Source organism: Gadus chalcogrammus, chromosome 9 (genome assembly GCF_026213295.1).
Source record: "Gadus chalcogrammus isolate NIFS_2021 chromosome 9, NIFS_Gcha_1.0, whole genome shotgun sequence".
NCBI lineage: Eukaryota > Metazoa > Chordata > Actinopteri > Gadiformes > Gadidae > Gadus > Gadus chalcogrammus.
This window is the reverse complement of record NC_079420.1, coordinates 24,044,469-24,066,181: the sequence shown is the minus strand read 5'-3', so window position 1 is coordinate 24,066,181 and position 21,713 is coordinate 24,044,469. Positions and strand designations below refer to the sequence as shown.

Here is a 21,713-nt window from a genome sequence, read left to right as displayed (position 1 = left end):
AATGACAATACAATAATAACAAAGACAAACAAAACAAACAAAAATAAATAAAAAAACACACAAAAGCAGACTATATATCATAACAATAACCACAGCATTATCTATACTTTGTTGGCAGGTCAATTATAGAACAGAGCATACAGTTGTTGTTTTTTAACACTTCAATTAATGGTTTCTCGGTTTAACTGCCCAAGTATTTAAACCCTTCGGGAGTCCAGTTAAAAGGATATGAGTCGAGCATTGTTTGTGTTGGCATCATCTGCAAGAGACAGGCGTTAGATTTGTTGAAATTTATTTTATATCCTGAGTATTTTCCCAATTGTTGAATTTCATTATATAAGTATGTTAACGACTGTTCTGGTTCTTTTATGTATAAAATTATATAATCTGCAAATAAGGATATTTTATGTTCCTCGTTATTGATTTTCAGTCCTTTAATATCATTATTGTCTCGTATACATGATGCCAACAATTCAACTACGATCACAAACAACGAACTTGACAAAGGACACCCTTGTCTTGTTCCTCTTCTTAATACAAAGAAGTCTGACGAAGTCCCATTTGTAATAACAGCGGCTTTGGGGTTATTATAAATTGATTTAATCCATGCTATAAAATTCTGTCCCATATTGAGTTTTTCAAGAATAGCGAAAAGAAAGCTCCATTCGACACGGTCGTATGCCTTCTCCGCGTCCAGTGCAAGGAGCAGAGAGGGGTTCCGACCAGTGTCAAAATGGTTTATTGGTTTATGGTTACATTCAAGAGTCTCCTTATGTTGTCAGCAGAGGGAGACTCTTGAATGTAATAAACCATTTTGACACTCAAGAATGTTTTAAATCTATTTGCAAACAGCATAATTAGGGAAATCATTATCTCAATTCACAAGCTGCCTCTCCTCCAGTATTCAAATTATTATTGATGGAACGCAGGAAATAGAAGGCACTGAACAGGAAGCCATATGTGTCCGGTATGTAGACAATGATTTGGTCCCCAACGAGGCCTTCTTGGGATTTTATGAAGTCTCAAGCACAACTGAGGAAAACCTAGCAAAAGCTGCCAAAGATGTGTTGCTGCGCTTGAATCTTCTGCTGTCTGGTCTGCGTGGACAGACATACGATGGAGCAGCGAACATGTCAGGCAACAGCAAGGGGGCACAGGCCAGGATAAGGGAAAAGCAGCCACTTGTTGCCCCCACTGTGTAAATCTGATCGCCTAGGCTGCTTGTACAGCGTCATCACTGACATCTGATGCCCGGGATTGGCTCCACAAGCTTGGCTGTGTGGAACCAAGCTCGGGCAAGTTCAAAACTAAATTTGTGAACATTGTAACCACAGCACCAGGGTTGGTTAGCAACCTGCAGCCCTTGTGTCAAACAAGATGGACGGTCAGGACTCCAGCAATCCGGTATGTGCTGCGTCAGTATGAATCTGTGCTACTCAGCTTACAGTTGAGGACATGGCCCAAACAGAGGCCTCAAACACTGGTGTGACGGCAAGAGGGCTGTTGGAGAGATTTGGAAGAGGCACCACAGTGCTAGGACTCATGCTGGCCACTGAAGTAATCGAGGAGTTGGAGTGCCTTAATTGCACACTGCAGAAACAAACAGAAACCGTGTCTGGAATGCTCTCTTCAGCAGATTGTGTGAGAGGACCACCCTGAGGGCAAAGAGAACTGAGGAGAAGTTCCAGGAGAGGTATATCAACGCAATGGAGAGGATCACCAAGCTAAATATTCAGCCCATAACCATGCCCCACCTCCGCCGTCCACCAAAAGCTTCATTGGCAATGCCCCTACTGCATACTCACCCACAACCCCAGAAGAATACCACAGAGCTGACTTCTTCAAGGCGCTGGATCATCGGCGTCGGCAGACCCTTTTCACCGGGGCACGTGCCCTGTTGTGGATCTGCGGTGCCTGGGTATGCCTGGGGCACTGATTTTTTAATTAATTTATTTATTTATACCTTTAATTTTTTTTTATTGAAGTCTGACTCATCTGGCAATCTACAGAATGCATGATTGCATTTTTTTTTCTTAAAATAGGCCTATAGACTACCACTTTCGTTAGAATTTAAGTCCGACATACGGACAGAGTAATTAGAATCCACTTGCGGCCACTCGGAGCATGTTGCAGCCGGAGAGTTGCCTGTAACACAGAGCCAGGAGTTCGTCATATCTTAGGCTATCTTTAAGAAACACGGTACTACTAGTCCTCCTAGTAAAGACACAAAACATTGATTGTACAAAATTTGACACCCTGAAGAAATTTACTATTTGAATTACGTCAATAGAATGCATGGTGCCCCCCTCATTGGCCGGCCGCTGCAATGAAATGTACGTGACGAATGCACACACTGAGGAGAGAATCATTCTCCTTGATATCGACTTTTTGAACCTGTCCAGCACAGCGTCAGCGACCATTCACTCCGGCTGGCGTGAAGTGAAGTAAACAGTAAGCGTTACATTTTTATCCTCTGGAAGCATAGAATGTCTAACAAATGTGTATGTCTAACAAATGTGTATGCCAACATTTTTTTTGCTTGCACGCTCGCATTGTAATATGGTGCCAGATTGTGCCCCGGTATGGTAGTGGGTGGGCTGACGCCCCTGCGCTGGATACTGTGGACATGCAGCTGAAGGAGAGGTTTGATCAGGGTGGAGCTGGAGGAAGTCCTCCTTACTGGGGAGATGGTCACTGCAGTGGTGGACCAGTCTCCTGATTTAGACCAGAGGTCACTGGAGGTGCAGCTGAACATGTTTAAGCTGCACACAACCACTTCAGAGGCCACAGCTAATTGCGAATGAGTACAGGAAGCATGTGTTTGGTTCTTTCAAGTGAGGAGAAGAGAAAGGAGAGTATAGAAGGATGGATCAAGGGAGATAGTATAAATAGAGAGATGGGGTTAAAGGGAGAAATGAAGGACATACGATGTATGGACATATGTATGGACATAACATACATCTCTCTCTCTGCCTCTCTATCTCTCCCTGTCTCTTTCGCTGTGTGTGTGTGTGTGTGTGTGTGTGTGTGTGTGTGTGTGTGTGTGTGTGTGTGTGTGTGTGTGTGTGTGTGTGTGTGTGTGTGTGTGTGTGTGTGTGTGTGTGTGCCTCTGTCTTTCCCCAATGTCTCTGTTTTTCTGTCTCTCTTTCTTTTTCTCTCGTTCTTTTTGCCATTGTCATTGTGGCAGGAGCAGTCATTAACACTTTTTTCTTCCCCAACAAAGAAGGAAGCTTTTTGTTATTAAAGCCATGAATTTGTTGAATGTGTTTATATTTGGAACAGGAAATGTATTTCTGTTTCAATGCCCAGGTGGCAGTGTACACAGACACGTTCCTCTCTTGGTTTCCACACTTTTAAAAAGTGGTCTTTCTAGTCTTTCTATTTCCAGTTCATTGTCGCTGATCGGTATTTTGTTAACATTTGTTTTTCTTTTCGATGTTTTTGTTTTGAGATAATCTGCCAATTGTGTCTCTCGGTTCAAGTCCTGATAATGTCCTAGGATAATCACCTTTAAAGGAGGAAAATGATTGTATCAGTAGCTTTTATTCACTGACCTCTGTCCATGCGATGAATGAATATTTATTTTTCTTTATATTAAAAGTTTGATTCATTTTGATTATGCATATTTATTCTGGCAGAATTTAGCATGATGACCAACTTAATTATTTCCCGGATTTTGTATTGGTTACCGTAGTCCAGAAATGTATGTAGAAATGCAGGAAATGGTATTCAAATCGCAATTTATTTTCAGGGGGAGTACCCCAGACCCACTGGATTATTGTGTCCCCCTCCACATAATAAACAATCTGTACACTTACAAAGTTATCAATGCCTATATTTATATGTTAAGACCCTTATTATACTACCAAAGAAGTTTCGGGTACTTCTAGCCTTGTAAGTGGTTTAAAATAACGATTTCGTTTTTACCATGCAACATTCCCCTTTTGCATAGGGAACCATAGGCACGTAGATGCGTTACGCCCGCTAAAGCAGCACGGTAAGGTGCGTTCACACCAAACGCGAAGGGGCAACGATCCCATACAAAGTGAACATAGAGACGCGAATCGGGCACATCCGGCGACAAATTGGCGTGAAGACGGCCAATCAGCGTTCAACAGCGTGGCCACTGAATGACGTGTGCCAATCAGTTTTCAACTGGCCAACCGTTCCCTGCAGTGCAGTCCGGGGTGAACCGCAGCAAATTCCCCTGACAAAACGTATACAGCGACAGTTTATGATTTGTCGCGCGACAAAACTTGGGCGACGGGCGACAAATGTGTATTTTGGTGTGAACGCACCTTTCGCCGCTTTAGCCACGTTTTAAACGCATCTATGCGCGGAGTTAAAAAAAGACGCTCCTACGCGTGACGCGTAGCCGCGATAGCAATCAGCATTGAGCTCAACACGACGTCACTGGCAGAGAGAAGGAGGATGCACAGAAGCAGAAAGAACAGGTCATCGAACATGGCCCCAGTCAACCTAAAATACCGCTGGAACCGGCCGTCATCCAGGCGGAGTTCCTGGAGGAGTTTTTGAAACTCACCCAGCTGTGAGCGGGGTGAGGATGTCATGCACCCAAACACGGCGGCGTTTGGGTTTGCTACGTTCCTCGGACTCCAACAACAAATTCAGCACAGCGATGGTGGGGATCTCAGCCATATTTGTGGAGCAATAGAAAAATAGCGGGGGAAAAAACGTTTTGGGCGGGCTCATCTTACTGCGTAGGCGCGTTGAACCATTTTTGTGACGCACAATGATCAAGCGGCAGGTTAGGCGCGTTACGCGCGCAATCCTATGCAGGTAACGCGTTTGGTGTGGCCATACCTTTACACCCCCAGTCCGTGGGCCCTGCGTGTAATCCGGGGCATTTAAAGCCTGGCCATTCAACCCATTCATATTTTACGATCACTTATGTCCCAAGGGGTCTGCCGGAAGGGCCGTGACTTCGCCACTCTATAGGTCCATGGCCTCTACGAATTCTCTTTTTTGTATAGGAAATTTCATTGACCTATTAAAGAGGGGAAATTTCCTTTCCTAACGAGATGACCCGGAAGTTCTTGGAGGAAAGGTGGATCAAATTCAAAAAGAAGCCTCGGTGCCAGGGGCCTCTACAAATAGTCAAATCTCCTTACCTTTATTTCTCCTTTCCTTAACCTTTGTGGAAAAACGTCATCGGGTGAAGGACAGATGAAAAGGTGCTTCCTATCGAACATAGGAAAAGACAGCACTGATTTAAATGAATTAGACTAGACTTTTCCTAAACAACGTCATTGCGTTACGGGGAGCATGGGCGTCAGTTTGGTTTGAAATGTGCTGGGGACAGAGATGCATTCGGAAGGACATTTTGTGAAGTGTTCGGTACAATGAGGATTTCCTATTTTTTTCTCTCTTTAGTGCAGGTAATGAAAGGATCTGAAAGACGGCATACATATAAACAAAAATAATTGACAGTTGAATGTTGTGAAGGCCCATGCAAGTGAATGGAGCAGTCTACAGCCTTGAGAAGAGCCATGTAATAATCCATAATAATTCAACTCAAGTTTTTATTTTTTGGGTACAAAATGAATCTTGACGAAAACTGGTGGGGACACGTCCCGTGCGTCCCCAGCGGAATCGACGCCTATGACGGGGAGTATTGCTGACCTCTAGCGTCTCTAGCGTGGAACTAAAGTTTTGCGAAGATGAACTACAACAAGTGCTCTTTCGATCCATGCGTTATTGTCGTATTGATTTCAATCAGGATGTCGCCATCAGTGAGAATCACTTAGGTAGTCCTTGGCCAACAAGAACATTTTAGGCCACTTGAATCCCCATTCACATGTTGAAAAAAAGAGGCTCAATTTATGTTGATGTTGAAATTAGCTGCCCCCGGTAGTCTTTCTTAAATGTGATGTCGGCATTTTCAAATAATATGTTTCTGGAATTGGTATCCCTTATTATCAATTGTATTTTCTTCTCTTCTCTTCTTCTGCTTTCCCGCGTCTCCCATGCATCTTCGCGTAGAGTCGGTACTCTTCGCCGGTGGCCTGTTGCTTTAAATATTGCCGCCGTAATGGATTATGGGATACCACTATCTCCTTTCCTTTCGTAAAGGTTGCTCAGGAGTAACCTGTGCTAAAGGAGGGTTAAAGGAAGCATCGAGGCTCCTTTCTTAAGGACATTAAAAAACTTGGTGCATAAGACATTCCTAAAAAATGTCTGGATCAAAGGCTCATAATTATCTTTATACCATGTACTAATAAAATGTAAGTTTTCTCTTTTCAAAACGCCAGCTCAAGCATTTTATTTTATTTATATATTTTTTGTGCAGCTGAAAGGAGTCGTAGTGAAACAAATGTTGTATCGGCCCGGCATAATAATTGTTAAATACTAATTGTTGTTCAGATGGCAGGAGTGTAATTTAAAGATCACATATAGAGAATCATCGGGGGGTTATTAACTTATACTTCCATTGTCGGTAAACAATGCGACTGTACTCGCTCAGACCTCTCGCTGATGATGCTACAATGCTATCAACGCTATTCTTTTTTTTTTTTTTTTATCTTTATTAGATCTTCATGATACAAACAAGACCAAGCAAACAGTCATTAATACAGAAAATGCATTGATCAAGAGCAGAGCCAGGGGGAGTTTCAAATAAACACATTAAAAATAGAGCAAAACTGAATGGATTTAGCAGCTTTCTTATTTTTTGAGTCATAGATGGTTTTGATGTACTGCTCTGTTTCCCTAGCCTGGTTCTACCAGACTCTCGTACTTCACTTCATTTCATTTCATTTGTACAGAGAGTCTGGACCTAATCAATTGACAAACGTTAACTCACTTGAAGGCGGGTGTCTGTTGAAGTCTAAAATGATTGGATCTGCCCAGAGCCACTCTGGATCTGCAATAACCAATCGCTAACGTTTGGTTGTGACGTATGTCATGCGCCGGGAATCACGCGCAGGTTGTACACAAACCAAACACCTTGCGCGTCTGCACGAAAATGTCCGTCAACGACAGCTGCAGGTTTTGTTCGTCGAATTTAATTTATCGGGGAAAAATTGCACATTGTAAATCAACTACCGACCTACAACAACAACTCAAACTGGCGTACGACTTCATCGTCATTGTTCTCAGACACGCCCTCTGTTCGCTGATTGGTGGCCGCTGTGGCGGCACAAGAAAACCAAATTACATACAGCAGGTCCAGATCTAGTACTGAAGGGAAATTCAAATTGAGCGGAAGTACTTAGGCGGGCGGAGCCAGGCTACTGTTTCCCTACCAAAAGCAATAAAAGAAGGTTTAGAGTTACTAAATTTGGATTTGTGAATATGATATTTCCCTAAAATTATCAACAAATTAATCAGGTATATTTCTTTCTGTTTTTTACTTTTGTTGTCATGGAAACCAAACAGTACATCTTTCCACAACAAAGAAAAATCAGAGACAAGTTTATCAGTAATGTATCGGGATATATCTTTCCAGAAAGTGGTGGTGTAGGGACGTTGCCAGAACAGATGCACCATTGTTTCTGTACATATTCCACATAAAGAACAGTTAACACATATGTCATGCTTAAACCTGAGGAGATATTGCTTAGCAGGTTAATACCTATGCATGATTTTGAAAGAGAATTTTCTTACTTTATTCGTAAGGAGGTATTTGTAAGGAAGGTTCCAGATATTTCCCCAATTCAAGTTGTCAACAAAATTAGACCAATAGGGAACAACATTTGGGGGACTGGTGACATCTCTCTGGAATATAGAGTGAATGTTATGATTATTATTTCTCATTGTGGTAGCGAAACACACATTACCAACTGAGGTCAACTTAGGATACAAAGCTGGTAAACAGTTTGGTTTTCCAGTCCCTCCCAAGAGAGTTAAAATACCAGATGGGATGGCATCCATAACAATAGCAAACTCTTTTGGGGTGATTGGAATGCCAAAAGTGTGAAGGAATTCAGAATATTTCAGCAAAGTTCCATCATCATTTAGTAATTGGGATTCTAGAATTATGCTTTTATAAATTAAGTTTTATAAAACAAAGATTTATTCTTGAATTTAATAAACTGATTATTCCAGATGAAGCGCCTATGTGGGGAGAAATTATGTTTGTAGATTAACGACCATGCTAAGAGCATTTGTTTGTGGAATTTGGATAAAATTAAGGGAATTTTTTCTATTTTATAATCACACAAAATTAAAAGTTGTAGACCTCCAACCTTAGAGAAAATATAGTTATGTCTAAAATTTCATGTAGAAGCTTTATCCAATTTATTTTAAAAGTATTATTAAAGGTTGTAAAATCAAGAAAATTTAGACCACCGTTCAAAGGTGTTCATAATAACCGATGTTTTTCACATCATGCGTCTTGTTTTTCCCAAAAAAATGGAAAAGTAATTTATCAATGGTGTTACAGAGTTTTTTGTTGACAAACAATGGGATAGCTGCATATGTAAGACAAGATAAACCTTCTGCCTTTGTCAACAATACTCGTCCTTTCAAGGATAAATCTCTCTGCAGCCATTGATTAAGCTTTTTCTTTGTCTTATCGGTAACACAAATTAAAGTTTACAGAGCATCTCTCCTCCTTATTTTCATTATATGAATCCCTAGATAAGTAATATTATCTTTGATTGATATGTTACAAACCTGGTAACCAGGTGTCGCTTTATTTAAGGGAGAAAAGTTCACACAATCTATTGTTTTGATAGCAATTGGCACTTGGCTGGCATTTTTTTTAAATAATGTAGTATCATCTGCTAGTTGGGTGAGGATCACTTCTCTTTCTGCAATTGAAATTCCTTTTAAAGCACTATTTTTAATATGGGTGGAAAGACGTTGTGTACATAAAATGAATAGGTAGGGAGAGGCAGCGCAGCCCTGCCGGATGCCTCTTGGCAGCTCAAATCTTGGCGAAGTCCCATTTTTTAATCTGATAGAGCTATTGCCTTTGGAGTACATTGTTCTAATAGCTTTACAGAAAAAATCACCAAAACCAAATTTCTCAATAGTTTGAAATATAAAGTTATGTTCTACTGTGTCAAAGGCTTTATAGTAGTCCAAGGAAAAGATAAAGCTATCATCAGGACATACAAATGAATAATCAATTATAACTGAGGCAAGCCAAATATTGTTTGAAATATGTATTTTTCTCATGAATAGGACTTAAATTGGACTTCATCAATAATAGGGTCTAAAACATTTTTTAATCGTTTTGCAATTATTGAGGCAAAAATTTTGTAGTCAGTGTTTAGTAATGAAATAGGTTGCCAATTATCAATAAACAGTGGATCCTTTTTGGGTTGAACATAATTAAGCCTTGGGTCAGTGAAGGAGGTAAAGAACCTTTTTCAACACTTTCTAATATTACTTCAAGTAGAAAGGGAGCTAAATCTTGTGTAAAAGCCTGAAAAAACTCTGCAGAAAGGCCATCAACTCCAGGAGATTTGTTCGTTTTACAATGTTCAATTGCAAATGTGTTCGCATAATTTCCTATCATCTTGAGAGATTGGTGTGACGATAAGAGGGTTCAAGAAAGTAGTGGCTGATTGATGGCAATATTTCGATTTGTATACATTTCTATAGAAGTCTGAACAGAAAACAGCTAGGCTCTTCGGATTATCAATGACAGTATCGTTAATATTAAATTGCTGGATTAAATTGAATTAGCCATGATATCTTACTAAACCGAAAAAATAGGCAGAGTTCTTTTCCCCTTCTTCAATCCACCTTTTTCTTGATCTTATAAAGGCACCTTTTGCTTTGTTGGAGTAAATCTCATTTAGTTTAAATTGTTCCGAAATTAAAGTTAGTCTTTCCTCTTCTGATATATCTGCAGGGTCCTTCTGGTACAAAGAAATTATTTTAGAGACTACCCTTTCTTCCTCCAATTTAACATTTTTGGATAAGATACTACCATAATTCCTCAAATATTGGCCAGTTTTAAATTTCAGAAGTTCCCAATTTCTACCAAAAGCATCCTCGGACTTTACTTTGTTCCAAAATTCGTTAGTTTTTTTATGTCTGATTTTACCACCTTGTGTAAAAGTAAACTGTTTAGTTTCCAGTAAGCATTTCTACATTCTGTAGAGGGGGCAGAGTGCAAGGGGATAAAAATGGAGACTGCATTATGATCCGTTAATGGAGTTGTGATGCTATTAACTGATATTTTATCAATATTCAAATGATCAGAAATGAACCAATAGTCCAATCGTGAACGTCTGGTGGCACTTCTATTACTCCAAGTAAACACATTTATGTTAGGATTCTTAAACCTCCATACATCAATCAAGTTAAATTTCACATAAATAATTTTAAGTTTACATTTACTGCAGTGGAAACACGTGGAGGCCAACAGTCAATGATGTGATCTAATATCATGTTGAAATCTCCCCTTATTACTATACCTGAATTTGAAAAGCTATTAAGGGTACACAGTAAAATTTGCAGTGTTGAAATCACATTGTAAACTTCAACTTGCACTTATAGTGTAGATTCCTCTACAGGTAGAGTCGATTCCTCTACAGAAGTTACATTTGAAATCCAGAGCTAAAAACATTAGTGGAAAGAATGCTCCACCCCTATTTTTTGGAACAACGCAGCCAGACCTCAAGAATCTGCACTTGAAGTCAGCGCCATTTTGAAGAGGCTCCAATAGAAAGGTTATTGTCCATAATAATTTAAAATAATGTCATTGTTTTCCATCTGTTGCTTATTTAGCCTCATGGAAATATAGTGGTGCTGTGTGATTTAGCGTGAGAGGTCTAAACTGCATAATACATCACATTTGTAGTGACAACGTTAGCTAGCTACGTTAGCTAATCGCTAACGCTAGCAAGGTAAGGAAAGTTCAAATAGCAGCTACAGTATGTCATTTATTGATAAGAACATGCCACGAAATGTGAAAATAATGAATGACTTCTTGATATTTTAATCACTTTATGTCAGACAATTGATTGTCAGCGAACCATTGCATTGTGGCTCTGTTGTCGTTAGAGTTTTAGTTATGCTGTCCCATGATCTCTCTTAGTGATCTTGTGAAGTTGATTAGCTATCTAACAGCTAGCGCTAGGTTAGTTAGCAGTCATCATAGCACCGTCGCCACTAAGCCTACGTTTTCTTGAGCACAGCTATCACTATTAGCTAGTTTTATGCTTACCATTGTGGAAATTTGACATTAAATTCCCTGTGCTTAGTTATTTTGGCGACAATGGCGACTTTGTGTAATTCTGCAGGGTGAAAGATGGTTGACTGTATTGCTGATGAGGTTGTTAAAAATTAAGGTAACTAGCCGCCACGTGCTCAGTAGGCTAGATTCTGTCAGCTCAGCGCAAATCAAACAGTAGCGTGCGGTGCCCCTTAATTTCGGTGGGGCAGAAACTACTGGCGTATGACCACACCCACAATATTTTTAACATGTATATTTTGAGCTACATTAAAACATGTTAACTAAACTAATTGTGAGTAAGAATTAAAAATAAACTAATAGCCTAATGTTACTGCACGCTTTTGAAGTGCCATCCGCAACACTCGTCATGTGATGTCGGGCTAATTAGAATAGCCTATGTGCAATGGAAACACCAACTCTGCAAAGTCAAAAAGGACAAATTCGACATTATAGGGAAGTTATTTCTTCCATATTTTATTTGAACAATCTAACAACAATTTAACAACAGGCTTAGCGAGTGCATTGCAAATACATGAAAAGTAGAAATACAAGTCATCAATCAAGCAGACCTTCGATTTGGAACTTGGCCCGACGATGTGTGCAAATCTCTCAATAACAACACTTTTGAAATCAGATATTTCTCAATAACAGCTGTTTAAATCAGGTATGAAATCCTATACAATTTGAATACCTGCTGAAATAAATAAATAAATAGGCTTCAATGCCGAAAGATACAGGCGGAGTAATTCGATTTTAAACAACAACACTCCTAGAATATGACCATGGGGCAGAATACTTTACGACCATATGGGCGTCTTATAGCGCGGATTGCAATTCTTATTGCAGCCTGCAGGGTTATGCGAGAAACATACGGAGGGACGCGGCCGTTGAGCTCCCCTGCCCCACATTGCATGACACGTTAAACTAGAATCGCCACCATCAATTGGATATCATATCAACAGACCAAAAATAGTCGGAGAGCCTACAGAAACTATAGATAGTTAATGTGACAATCACATTATTAAAAATAAACTTGGAGCAATGATTTACTGAGGAACTATTTTTTTTGGGAGCATGCTTTTGCAGGGAGTTCGCCGCCCCACCTGCCCATATGGACGGCACGCGCCTGATTTCAAAGCCTAGAGAAGGTTATGGATGGAATTGTGTTTATCTAGTGCTGTAGGCCTAATGGAAATCAAGTTTGGTCGTTTTTCTTAAGTTGGTTTTGTCTGTAATCCCTCCTTCCAGGCAAACGGATCATGTTGGTCAAAGTCAAGTTCAGAGGCATCCAGAAATTCATCAGCATTTCTGAAGCCAAGATCAGTGAACTGCTTGAGTGTGGTAAGTCTAACTTTAATTGAAATGATTTTGTCTGGTCTGTAAATCAACTTAATGAACTGATATTCAGTATTCCTTAATGCATTATGACCAGTGTAGTAGTGACTTTTGCCCAAAAATCATATTGGAAGTTTGTCTGTTTATTAACATTAATATTATTCAAAGATATACAGCTTTTAACAGCTTTTCACATTGCAGAGAAACACACTAACTCATAACTAATGCTGTTGCCTTAAGTCAATGACCTAAATGGTTCATGCTTTGGAGAAAATGTGCCCATTATGTTTGTATTCCCCATAGCATTCCAGAAGTTTTGTTTGTCAAGACTGTCAAGACATCTCCCTCAGCCAATTGCCTAATGCAAAGCTCTTTAATGACTCTAAAACTGAGGTTGACCAGGAGGTGTTTGGAGAAGTGATTGGTGCAAATACTGGTGTTTATGAGCTATCCATTGATGGTGTCTCTGAAGGTTTGTATTGTCTAATCAATGTGATGTTGTTGTGGTTTTTTCAGGCTGATAGAGATGCTATTGAATTATTTTTCCATGTTGATAATTTGGCAGTGGGGACACAGGATTATATTCTGTATTAATAATGTCAATTATCTAAATAGGACATGGGTAGAACAGATGACGCAACCTGTATGTCCTAGGGTTCTCTTTCTCTTTCTCTCTCTCTCTTGTTTTTAGGAGACCTTGGAGGTGCTCTTTTACCTGATTGGATGAAAATGGTTGTCTTTACGTAAAATATGAACTTTACGTAAAATATTGCTATGCCGGTTTTGTTTCTGAGGCACCAGCTGTTGGCCAGTCGACACCAGCTGTAAGTCAAGAGGACTCTGATACTGACTCTACTCACATTCTGAGCGATGAAAGTCCCCAGCGGAAAAAGGTCAAGACCAAATAGGTCTGAGGCCCATGCTGTAAGTATCTTTTTTGTGGCATATTGGCTCCAAATTATTCAACCGTGTCCTGGCCCATTGAGCCATTTGTCTCAGAACACCAATATACCTAGAGAAAGTTCCCAAATGAAAGATAATTCATGGCCTGTTGCCATGGAAATACACAACTCTACTTGCTCCCTGCAAAGTTCTATTTGCCCAACACAGTAATCTGATGGCAACCGGCAGAAGCTCTTAATTAATGCGCAAAAGTCTCCTGGATCCATTCACTTCAAGTTTAGTGTCATGTTCTCACAAGTAAGCATTTATCAGCAAGTCCTCCATCCTGCTGTCTTGAGTTTTGCTGAAAAGACGTTTAAGCTAAATAAATTCATGTGTATGCGGTAGTCATGTGCGATGAAGTTGTTTTCCTAGTTGGGTGACGAAACACTTCGCAAGAAACCTGGTGGTGATAATGTCATTAGGGAGTATGACAGAACAAAAATGTTGTCAGACAGCACACGGCGGAAAATGGTGAACATTCTAGTAGCTGAAATGATGAAGAAGCATCCAAAGACGAGTTCCCCAGATGGCTTGTATGTTGATTTGTAGGATGGGTTATATGCGTCACTGCTGTCGATTTTGCCTGACTGAGAAAGAAAAGTTTCTAACTGTCTTTTGTGAGGATGACCCCAGCGTGACTTTACGATCAAAAGGTATACACCTGCAACATTGTGAAGCTATGCAGGTAAACCCAACACTAAATCATGTGTATGGTGTTAGGCGTTCTTGTTTACTTGATGAGCTTAAGTTCTTCAGTGTATCAGAGAATTTTTCTGTTGACATAATGCAATATATTGGAAGGAGTTGCCCAATACGAGATGAAACTAGTATTAGAATATTTGAAGTCCGACTTAATTTCACACAGAGAACTACAAGCTTGGATAGACTCATTAAATTATGGTTACAAAGAGAGTAAGAACAAGCCACCTGGAGTCAGACTAGAATAAGGAAATTATTTAGGGCTTAATGCTATCCAGGCATGGTGTTCTGTCAGCAATATGCCCCTTATATTTGGGGATGTTTTGCAGAGGGGCGACAAGTGCTGGCAGCTTCTCCTACTACTTGTGCAAATAGTCAACATTGCGTTTTCACCTATTTTAACAGAAGGTTTGACCATTTTTTAAAAACATGTCATAGCTGAACATCACAGGCTATTCAAACATTTATTTCCCTCTAAAAGGCTTATTATCCACGTTATATAAGACTTCTGGGGCCTGTTCTTCACATCTGATCAATGCGTTATGAGTCTAAGCATTATTACTTCAAAAAACAACTGAAAAGTTTTAAAAATGTAACTAAGACTCTAGCAATCAAACATCAAAATGACTTTTACAATGCAATGACAATATTGCATTGTATTTTAATGTTTTACACAGTGTCCCTTTAATTTACTCCCATTCTAATTGTCCCATGAGGGGTCTACCGGAAGGGGCGACCTAACGAGCCCTATTGGCTGGTTTTACACAGGGTCGACAATGAAGAGACGGCCCGCCTCTTGTGCTGAAGAAGATGACAGCAGACTCCCCAGACCAACTTGCAATCTACGAGTGATCTTGGTCTGGAACGGGAACATAAAGAGCTCATCTAACGGAACGGAAAAACAAACAACTTCTTTTCATGGGATAATACAGAAAAAAAAAATCCTGAGAAGTCCCATCCGCTAGATGCCATTCAATTGTCCATAATGCATTTTTAAAAAGACGAACACGCAAACAATGTCCGTCTGACCGACGGACAGTCTCCTCCCAGTCGGAGCAACACCCTACTGGTACTGATACTTGGACCGCCAGTCTCCTCCCAGTTGGAACAACACCGTACTGGTAATGATACTGGGACCGCTAGTCTCCTCCCAGTCGGAACAACACCCTACTGATACTCGCGTCAGAGCCGAACCACTGGACCAGAAGGCAGCAAAACAACACAGCCTTGGATAGTCAGACGTGGTTTATTGGATATGAAGTAGAATAAAGGTTAGAAGATGACCGGACTCGCCCAGTACTTCGCGGTGGTCGGAGTGGACCCGGATTCCGGCCTCGAACCCCAACATCTAACAGGTGCGTTATTAACGACATTAGATAGGAGCTTCTTCTGACTGAAGCCTATAACGATAAACACCGTGGAGTCTGTGTGTTGATGGAAGCTTTCTTCTGTGTCAGCTTATATGACAATAAAACGATGGAAACCATTTGAGATGTTGACCAACATCAATCCATCCCTCATTACCGGGGAACACAGACCGTATACCTTTAACCTCATCCTTATAGATTTAGGAAAGACCAATATCATGGCCATGCAATTAATGGAATCTAAACGGGCTTTTCCCACTGTTTCATTACAAACCAAGCGTTAATGGTATTTTAAAAACTCGATTTACACAAATAAATACAACGGTAAGATAGTGCATCGGTCCTCCTGGCTTAAAGATGGACATATCGACCTTCATAACTACACAGCTGATGTGGGCTGGCCTACACATCCAGTTAGCATAGCACTCATCAAGGCACTGCTACACTGCATGCTGCTGTGTACAAGAGAACTCATCACTGCGTGATGCTGTGTACAAGAGAACTCATCACTGCATGATGCTGTCTACAATATAACTCATCACTGCATGATGCTGTGTACAAGAGAACTCATCACTACATGATGCTGTCTACAAGAGAACTCATCACTGCATGATGCTGTGTATCATGTCTGTTCTAATGCATCACTAGTGTCACATCAATGAATGAGGACAGCAATTCAATTCTGGTAGACAACAAAGCGCAGCAGAGCTCTTATGTAACAGGAGTACAGTGCAGTACAGTGCTCTTCCTTTGGGGTAGGATCTGTGTATCTGATCAAACAATCTCAAATACATCCTGCGTGTGTGAGAGCACTCAGCACTTTTTCATCACCTGTAAAGGATCGTGATTGACACACAGTACTTTTGCCTTAGCAGTGTGTGTGTGTGTGTGTGTGTGTGTGTGTGTGTGTGTGTGTGTGTGTGTGTGTGTGTGTGTGTGTGTGTGTGTGTGTGTGTGTGTGTGTGTGTGTGTGTGTGTGTGTGTGTGTGTGTGTGTGTGCAGAGAGTCTGCTCTTGTTAGGCTCTCAATAGAGTCCTGCCTAACCACATCTCTCCCTCCATGGTTCATATCTGGACGCAGAGTCTCGTGGAATCAGGGCGTTGATGAGGACATAGAGGCAAAAGTCTCCTCTATTCCTTCATCATGTGTAATACTAGCATCATCAAAGCTAACCACACACACACACACACACACACACACACACACACACACACACACACACACACACACACACACACACACACACACACACACACACACACACACACACAAGCACTGTAATCTGTCCTGATTTAAGAAGGGGAGACCATGAGGATGGTTGGTTTCAGAGAATAATATTAAACAGTATGAATCTGTTGGTCAACGTTGTTCTCTATCGTATCAGGTCAGAGGTGCAGGAAGGTCTAGTGACTAGAGCGCTCCAATTTAAGCCAAAAGGTTCTATGTTGGATGCCCAGTGTCCACGATGTACTTGTGGATATCTTAGAGCGAGATGCCTAACCCGGCCTGAATGTATCAGTGTTCACTGTCAGTCACTTGGTTGGTGACAAGCATCTAGCACTCTGTTCATCCTGACAGAAACCAAAAATAAAATTCCTCGAAAGAGAAAATGCAAATATAGTTGTGGCTGTGAGAGGAGTGCAACACATTCCTCTAATCACTCCATAAGGACCGACGTCTGTCGCCATTCGCCTTCCAGCTGAATCCACCAGTGGGTCAGACCAGCCTCGGGCTGGGTGGCTCTGTGTACATGGTTACCTTGGTTACCTTGTTAGCTGGTGTTTGAAAAAGGGAAGCTGCTGACCGCTTGTTTACATGTTCACCCTCCTCCACCCATCAGCATCAAGGGCTGCCATAGCAACTAGCACATGTCTGTCTGTCTGTCCGTCTGTCCGTCCGTCCAATTATTTTTTTTATCTATTGTTTTATCTCTTAGTTGTTTGGTCATCTAGCTGTCCTCTGGGCCTCCCTCTCCCCCTCATATCCCCACTGCGTCCTGACCCATCATATCTTGTCCGGTTGACATCATCAATGTCAACCGGACATTGATGGTTGGTACTGCAGTTCCTGCATTACCAAGCTCATCTTTGACCAGCTTGATCTTTTCCTGAAATGTATAAAATTAGTCTAGAAAAATATCAGTTTTTGCCGTTGAGGCGGATACTAAGCTGAGCCGTCTTCCACTTCGTAACATTACAATGTCTACTCTTCACTGCATCTTTTCATCTTCCTCATAATGAGTTACATCACTTTAAGCAAGTGTTTCTGCTCTCTCTACTTCTTTATAAACTAAAAGCATATTGACCCCAGACCCCAATGTCTCCTCCTGACTAGGATTGAACGATGAATCGAATTTAAATCAAAATCGTGATATGCAAATTTCAAAGGCTGTGGAAGCAAAAATAGTTAAATAAAGAGGTTAGAATATCTATTAATCTCAACACATTGGCCTGTGTGGCCTATTTTAGTGAATAATACAGAACATAAGGAACTTAATAATTTAAAAAAATTGCATTATTAAATCGCAATCGCAATATTGGTCAAAATACTATACTACTACCCCAAATCGTTCATCCCGAGTCCTGACCTCGCGACCTCTGTTTCCAAGCAAATAAAGGCTTTATCCTCCTTGCAAAAGAAGTGCTTGTTTAACCATCTCTCTCTCTCTGCTGCCTGTCTCTCTCTCTCTGTCAGGAGAAGGATTTGACCAGAGCCCGATCCGAAGGTCGTTTAAGTCGAAGGTTCTAGTCCATTACCCAGAGAGCACAGACCGCTGTCCCTTTAATAAAGATGCTGTCAACCTGGTGAGATTGACAAATTACTCAAAATGCTGTTTTGATCTAAGGAGAGATTTCATCTTCTGCTTTTGTCTTTTACAGAATAGCTTTTCTTTATTTTTATAAATGATTGTTCTGAAGACCACCCCCACCTCTGTTCTTGTCTCCCTGTTCTCTCGTCTGCCTCTCCCACTCAGCTGTGCATGCCCCGGGGGCTGGTGTTCCGGACGCAGTCAGACGCCCGGGAACCCCTCTTCCACTCCTTCACCATCACCGCCGACGACGGCACACGCACCTACGGCTTCGTCCACACCTTCTACGAGCGGGTGACCAACCCCCGTATCACCACCGCCATGCAGACCTTGTTCCAGATGCATCGCGTGGAGCACCAGGCGTCGAGCTCGGCCTCCTCCCCCTCCTCCTCCTATGGGTCCTCTCCCTCCGCCTGCAGCATGGAGTCCCTTCTCAGCAGTCTGGACGGCTCCGACGCCGACTCCCTGGCGGGCGGGGGGGGGGGCTCTCCCTGTCCGGGCTGCACGGCGTCCTTTGACCCGGCCAGCGACACCTTGTACGGCTCCAAGGCCCTCTGTCTCCTCATGCCCCTCCCCTTCCTGCAGGCCGCCCGCAACTTCCTGTCCCAGTTGTACCAGGCTGTGATGTCCCCGGCGGCCCCCCCGCTGCCCTTGGAGAGCTACATCCACAACGTCCTGTATGAGGTGCCGTTGCCCCCCCCTGGGCGGTCCCTCCGGTTCCACGGGGTCCAGGGGCCCATCGTGTGCCAGCAACCCGACGCAACCGACCTGCCCCTGGGAGACTACCCCCTGGGGGACGCCTTCGCCCTACTGGGGGTGGACAACGTGGTCCGTCTGCTCACCTGTGTGCTGCTGGAGATGCAGGTCCTGCTGTACTCTCGAGGTAATCCCCTCTGTCACTGAAGCTCCACTGGACTGTCTTTGTGCTTTAGGCGGCCGGGACCTGGCATCCGTTAAGCGTTCACGGTCAGATGAGGAGAAACATCCCAGTAGTGCAATAAATCAAATATGACTGTACGAGTTATGGGGGGAGTTGGATAGTGGGAACAGCACTTTAGACTTAGCGAAAAGGCATTTTGTAGTGTTCTTAAAGGAGTAGTTCAGAATTTTTGACATAGGGCCTGATTCCCAAGTTAGCCTGGGTGTTCAGCAGGGGTTGACACTAACGGTTGCCCGCTTGCCCGGGGCAAGTAAAAAAAATGTTTGGGCAAGTTGAGATTTTTTCTGGTTGCCCGAACGGGCAAGTGGATTTTGGGTGGATGTTAATATAAAAGCTATTTATTCAAATGTTTTTAGAAACTGCAGAACAACCTTTTGTTCCGCAAAACCACACAAAATAGAAGTATTTGCAATTGATCAGCGCGCTGTCTTCTCTTCTCTCGGAAAGCGAGTCAACAGACACGCATCGCTTCAGTGCGAATATAGCCCCGCCTTCTGTCACTCACTCGCAGTGCGGTCTCTGGCAGTGATTCGCTAAAGGTTAGCCAACACAGCTAGCATCTCAAGTGCAGCACCTCCGCGAACGGTTTAGGTAGAAGTTAAATGGAGTAGTGATGGAGGAGTGCAGTTTGGAAGTACTTTGGATTGAGGCAAATTATCAAGGAAAGTCAAGAACACGGTTTTGTGTTTCATAACTGTGCACATGCGCACAGCAATAGCGATCTTTTTCACGAAATTGGACCCTCACAAACTACTTTATATATTACATGAAAGCTGAGCCTCCACTTATTCCAACAGTCCAAACCATATCATTCTGTGACTAAAACTCGCAAATAACAACTTAAGAAGAAACGTCCCCTTTTCTTTTAACAACCAAAAATGAAGTATTACCTATGTGATTTTTGTCCACAAAGTTGATTCTGATCGAATAAAACCACCATAAACAGATTATCCAGTATCTGGGCCAAATTTTGCAACTTAACATGGTGTTTTCAATCAATGAATAAGAGAAGGTTTCTTAGGAAATAGGTAAATTGCCTTCAATCAGAAAACATCTATATGGCAATCTAGTGGCCATATATTTATTTGCAAGTGTTTGGCTTGGTGCATTCGATTGCCCTGAACTTTAAATAGAGGTGTCAAGTGACAAAATTGTAAGATATCTACCTTATTTGTGTCTCATAGTAAGACAGCGCTCCCAACTGATAACGACCAACTGATACTGATAATTATTACAGGTGGAAATGTTATCTTCCACTTATGCTGTGTTCCATGGCTTTATTCACTTTAACCAAGTATTATCCCCATTGAATATTTCACTTGCACAACAATCTTTCTTTTGGCCCAAAGATGACATTATCGCCCTTGCAGTTGTGGAGATATAATCTCTTTACTTTGGGTATGTTCTTTCCTGAAAAAAACGTTTCCCCTGATATCGAAAATGGTATAGAATATCGATCTTTTTCCAGGAATAGTGTTGAAGTTAGAAAATCCAGTATCGTGACTGACAACCCTACTAGAAACGCGATTGTGATTATTCAGTTAGAGCTACAAGAAACTTGAAAGTTAAAAAAGACATATCTTTGCTACTACCTCTGACATTTAGTTATGTACATTTGCATCAAATCATGCAGGTCTACATATAACTTGGAGATAGCTTGCAACTGTGGACTGAAATCACTTCATGGCACGATGTGACCGCTCGATAAATAAGTAAACAAAGAGAAGTTTGTTATTTATTTATTGTATTTTTTAAACACATGTGTGGAAGCTAACATTCAGCTTCAGTCTGAGCTAGGATGATTTTTCTGAGCCCCCCCAAAACCAGGCCGGGTGCCTGGCAAAAAGAGGCCCGTTCACGATTCTGATTATAATTTGGGCAAGTGAACATTACATTCGGGCAAGTTGAACCTGACCTGTACTTGCCCGATGGGCAAGTGCTTTTGAAACCTTAGTGTCAACCCCTGTTCAGTTTTCAACACATTTCATTCAGTCCTTCTAGTTGCAGAGTTCGCTCGTGCTAGGCTAGCGCACGGCAACGGGCAATACTAGCCTGCTATTAACACATTCTTACCCACTCAACAGTACACCCGAGGCAAATCAATTATAGCGCCAGACTATAGATGTAAATGTCTGTTGATAGAATAATGTTAGAAATAAAACTAACCTTGCATCGCATGAATTATCGCATTTTGAGGGATTACTTTCTCTGCAGCAGTGGAATTTAACCTAGGTATCATTCCGCCGCTGCCGTAGCCTACTACCAGGAATATAACACTGTTGCTGAGACACAGCAAATCCCTCAAAATGCAATGCAATGCAAGGTTGGTTATTTTTCTAACATTATTCTATCAACACAGACATTTACATCGACCGTCTGGCGCTATAATTGATTTGCCTCGGGTGTATTGTGGAGTGGGTAAGACTGTTTTATTAACAGGCTAGTATTGCCCGTTGCCGTGCG

The 21,713-nt window shown here is 41.7% G+C and overlaps 1 protein-coding gene across 3 annotated transcripts in view; it reads left to right on the top strand.

The window, feature by feature from the left end:
• The first annotated feature begins 1,532 nt into the window (after positions 1–1,532).
• The window catches only part of LOC130388638 (DENN domain-containing protein 5B-like), a 65,703-nt gene continuing 45,522 nt past the window's right edge, over positions 1,533–21,713 (top strand). Inside the window, exons 1-6 of one of the 3 annotated variants that reach the window (XM_056598062.1) lie at positions 1,533–1,918; positions 12,404–12,496; positions 13,285–13,414; positions 14,903–15,489; positions 18,196–18,305; positions 18,476–19,193. In XM_056598062.1, coding sequence (XP_056454037.1) covers positions 15,414–15,489; positions 18,196–18,305; positions 18,476–19,193 — 904 coding nt within the window. In that variant the 5' untranslated portion in view covers positions 1,533–1,918; positions 12,404–12,496; positions 13,285–13,414; positions 14,903–15,413. Of the gene's footprint in view, positions 1,919–10,594; positions 10,650–12,403; positions 12,497–13,284; positions 13,415–14,881; positions 15,490–18,195; positions 18,306–18,475; positions 19,194–21,713 lie in introns of those variants that run through there. The other 2 variants (XM_056598063.1, XM_056598064.1) reach the window with 2 other exon arrangements.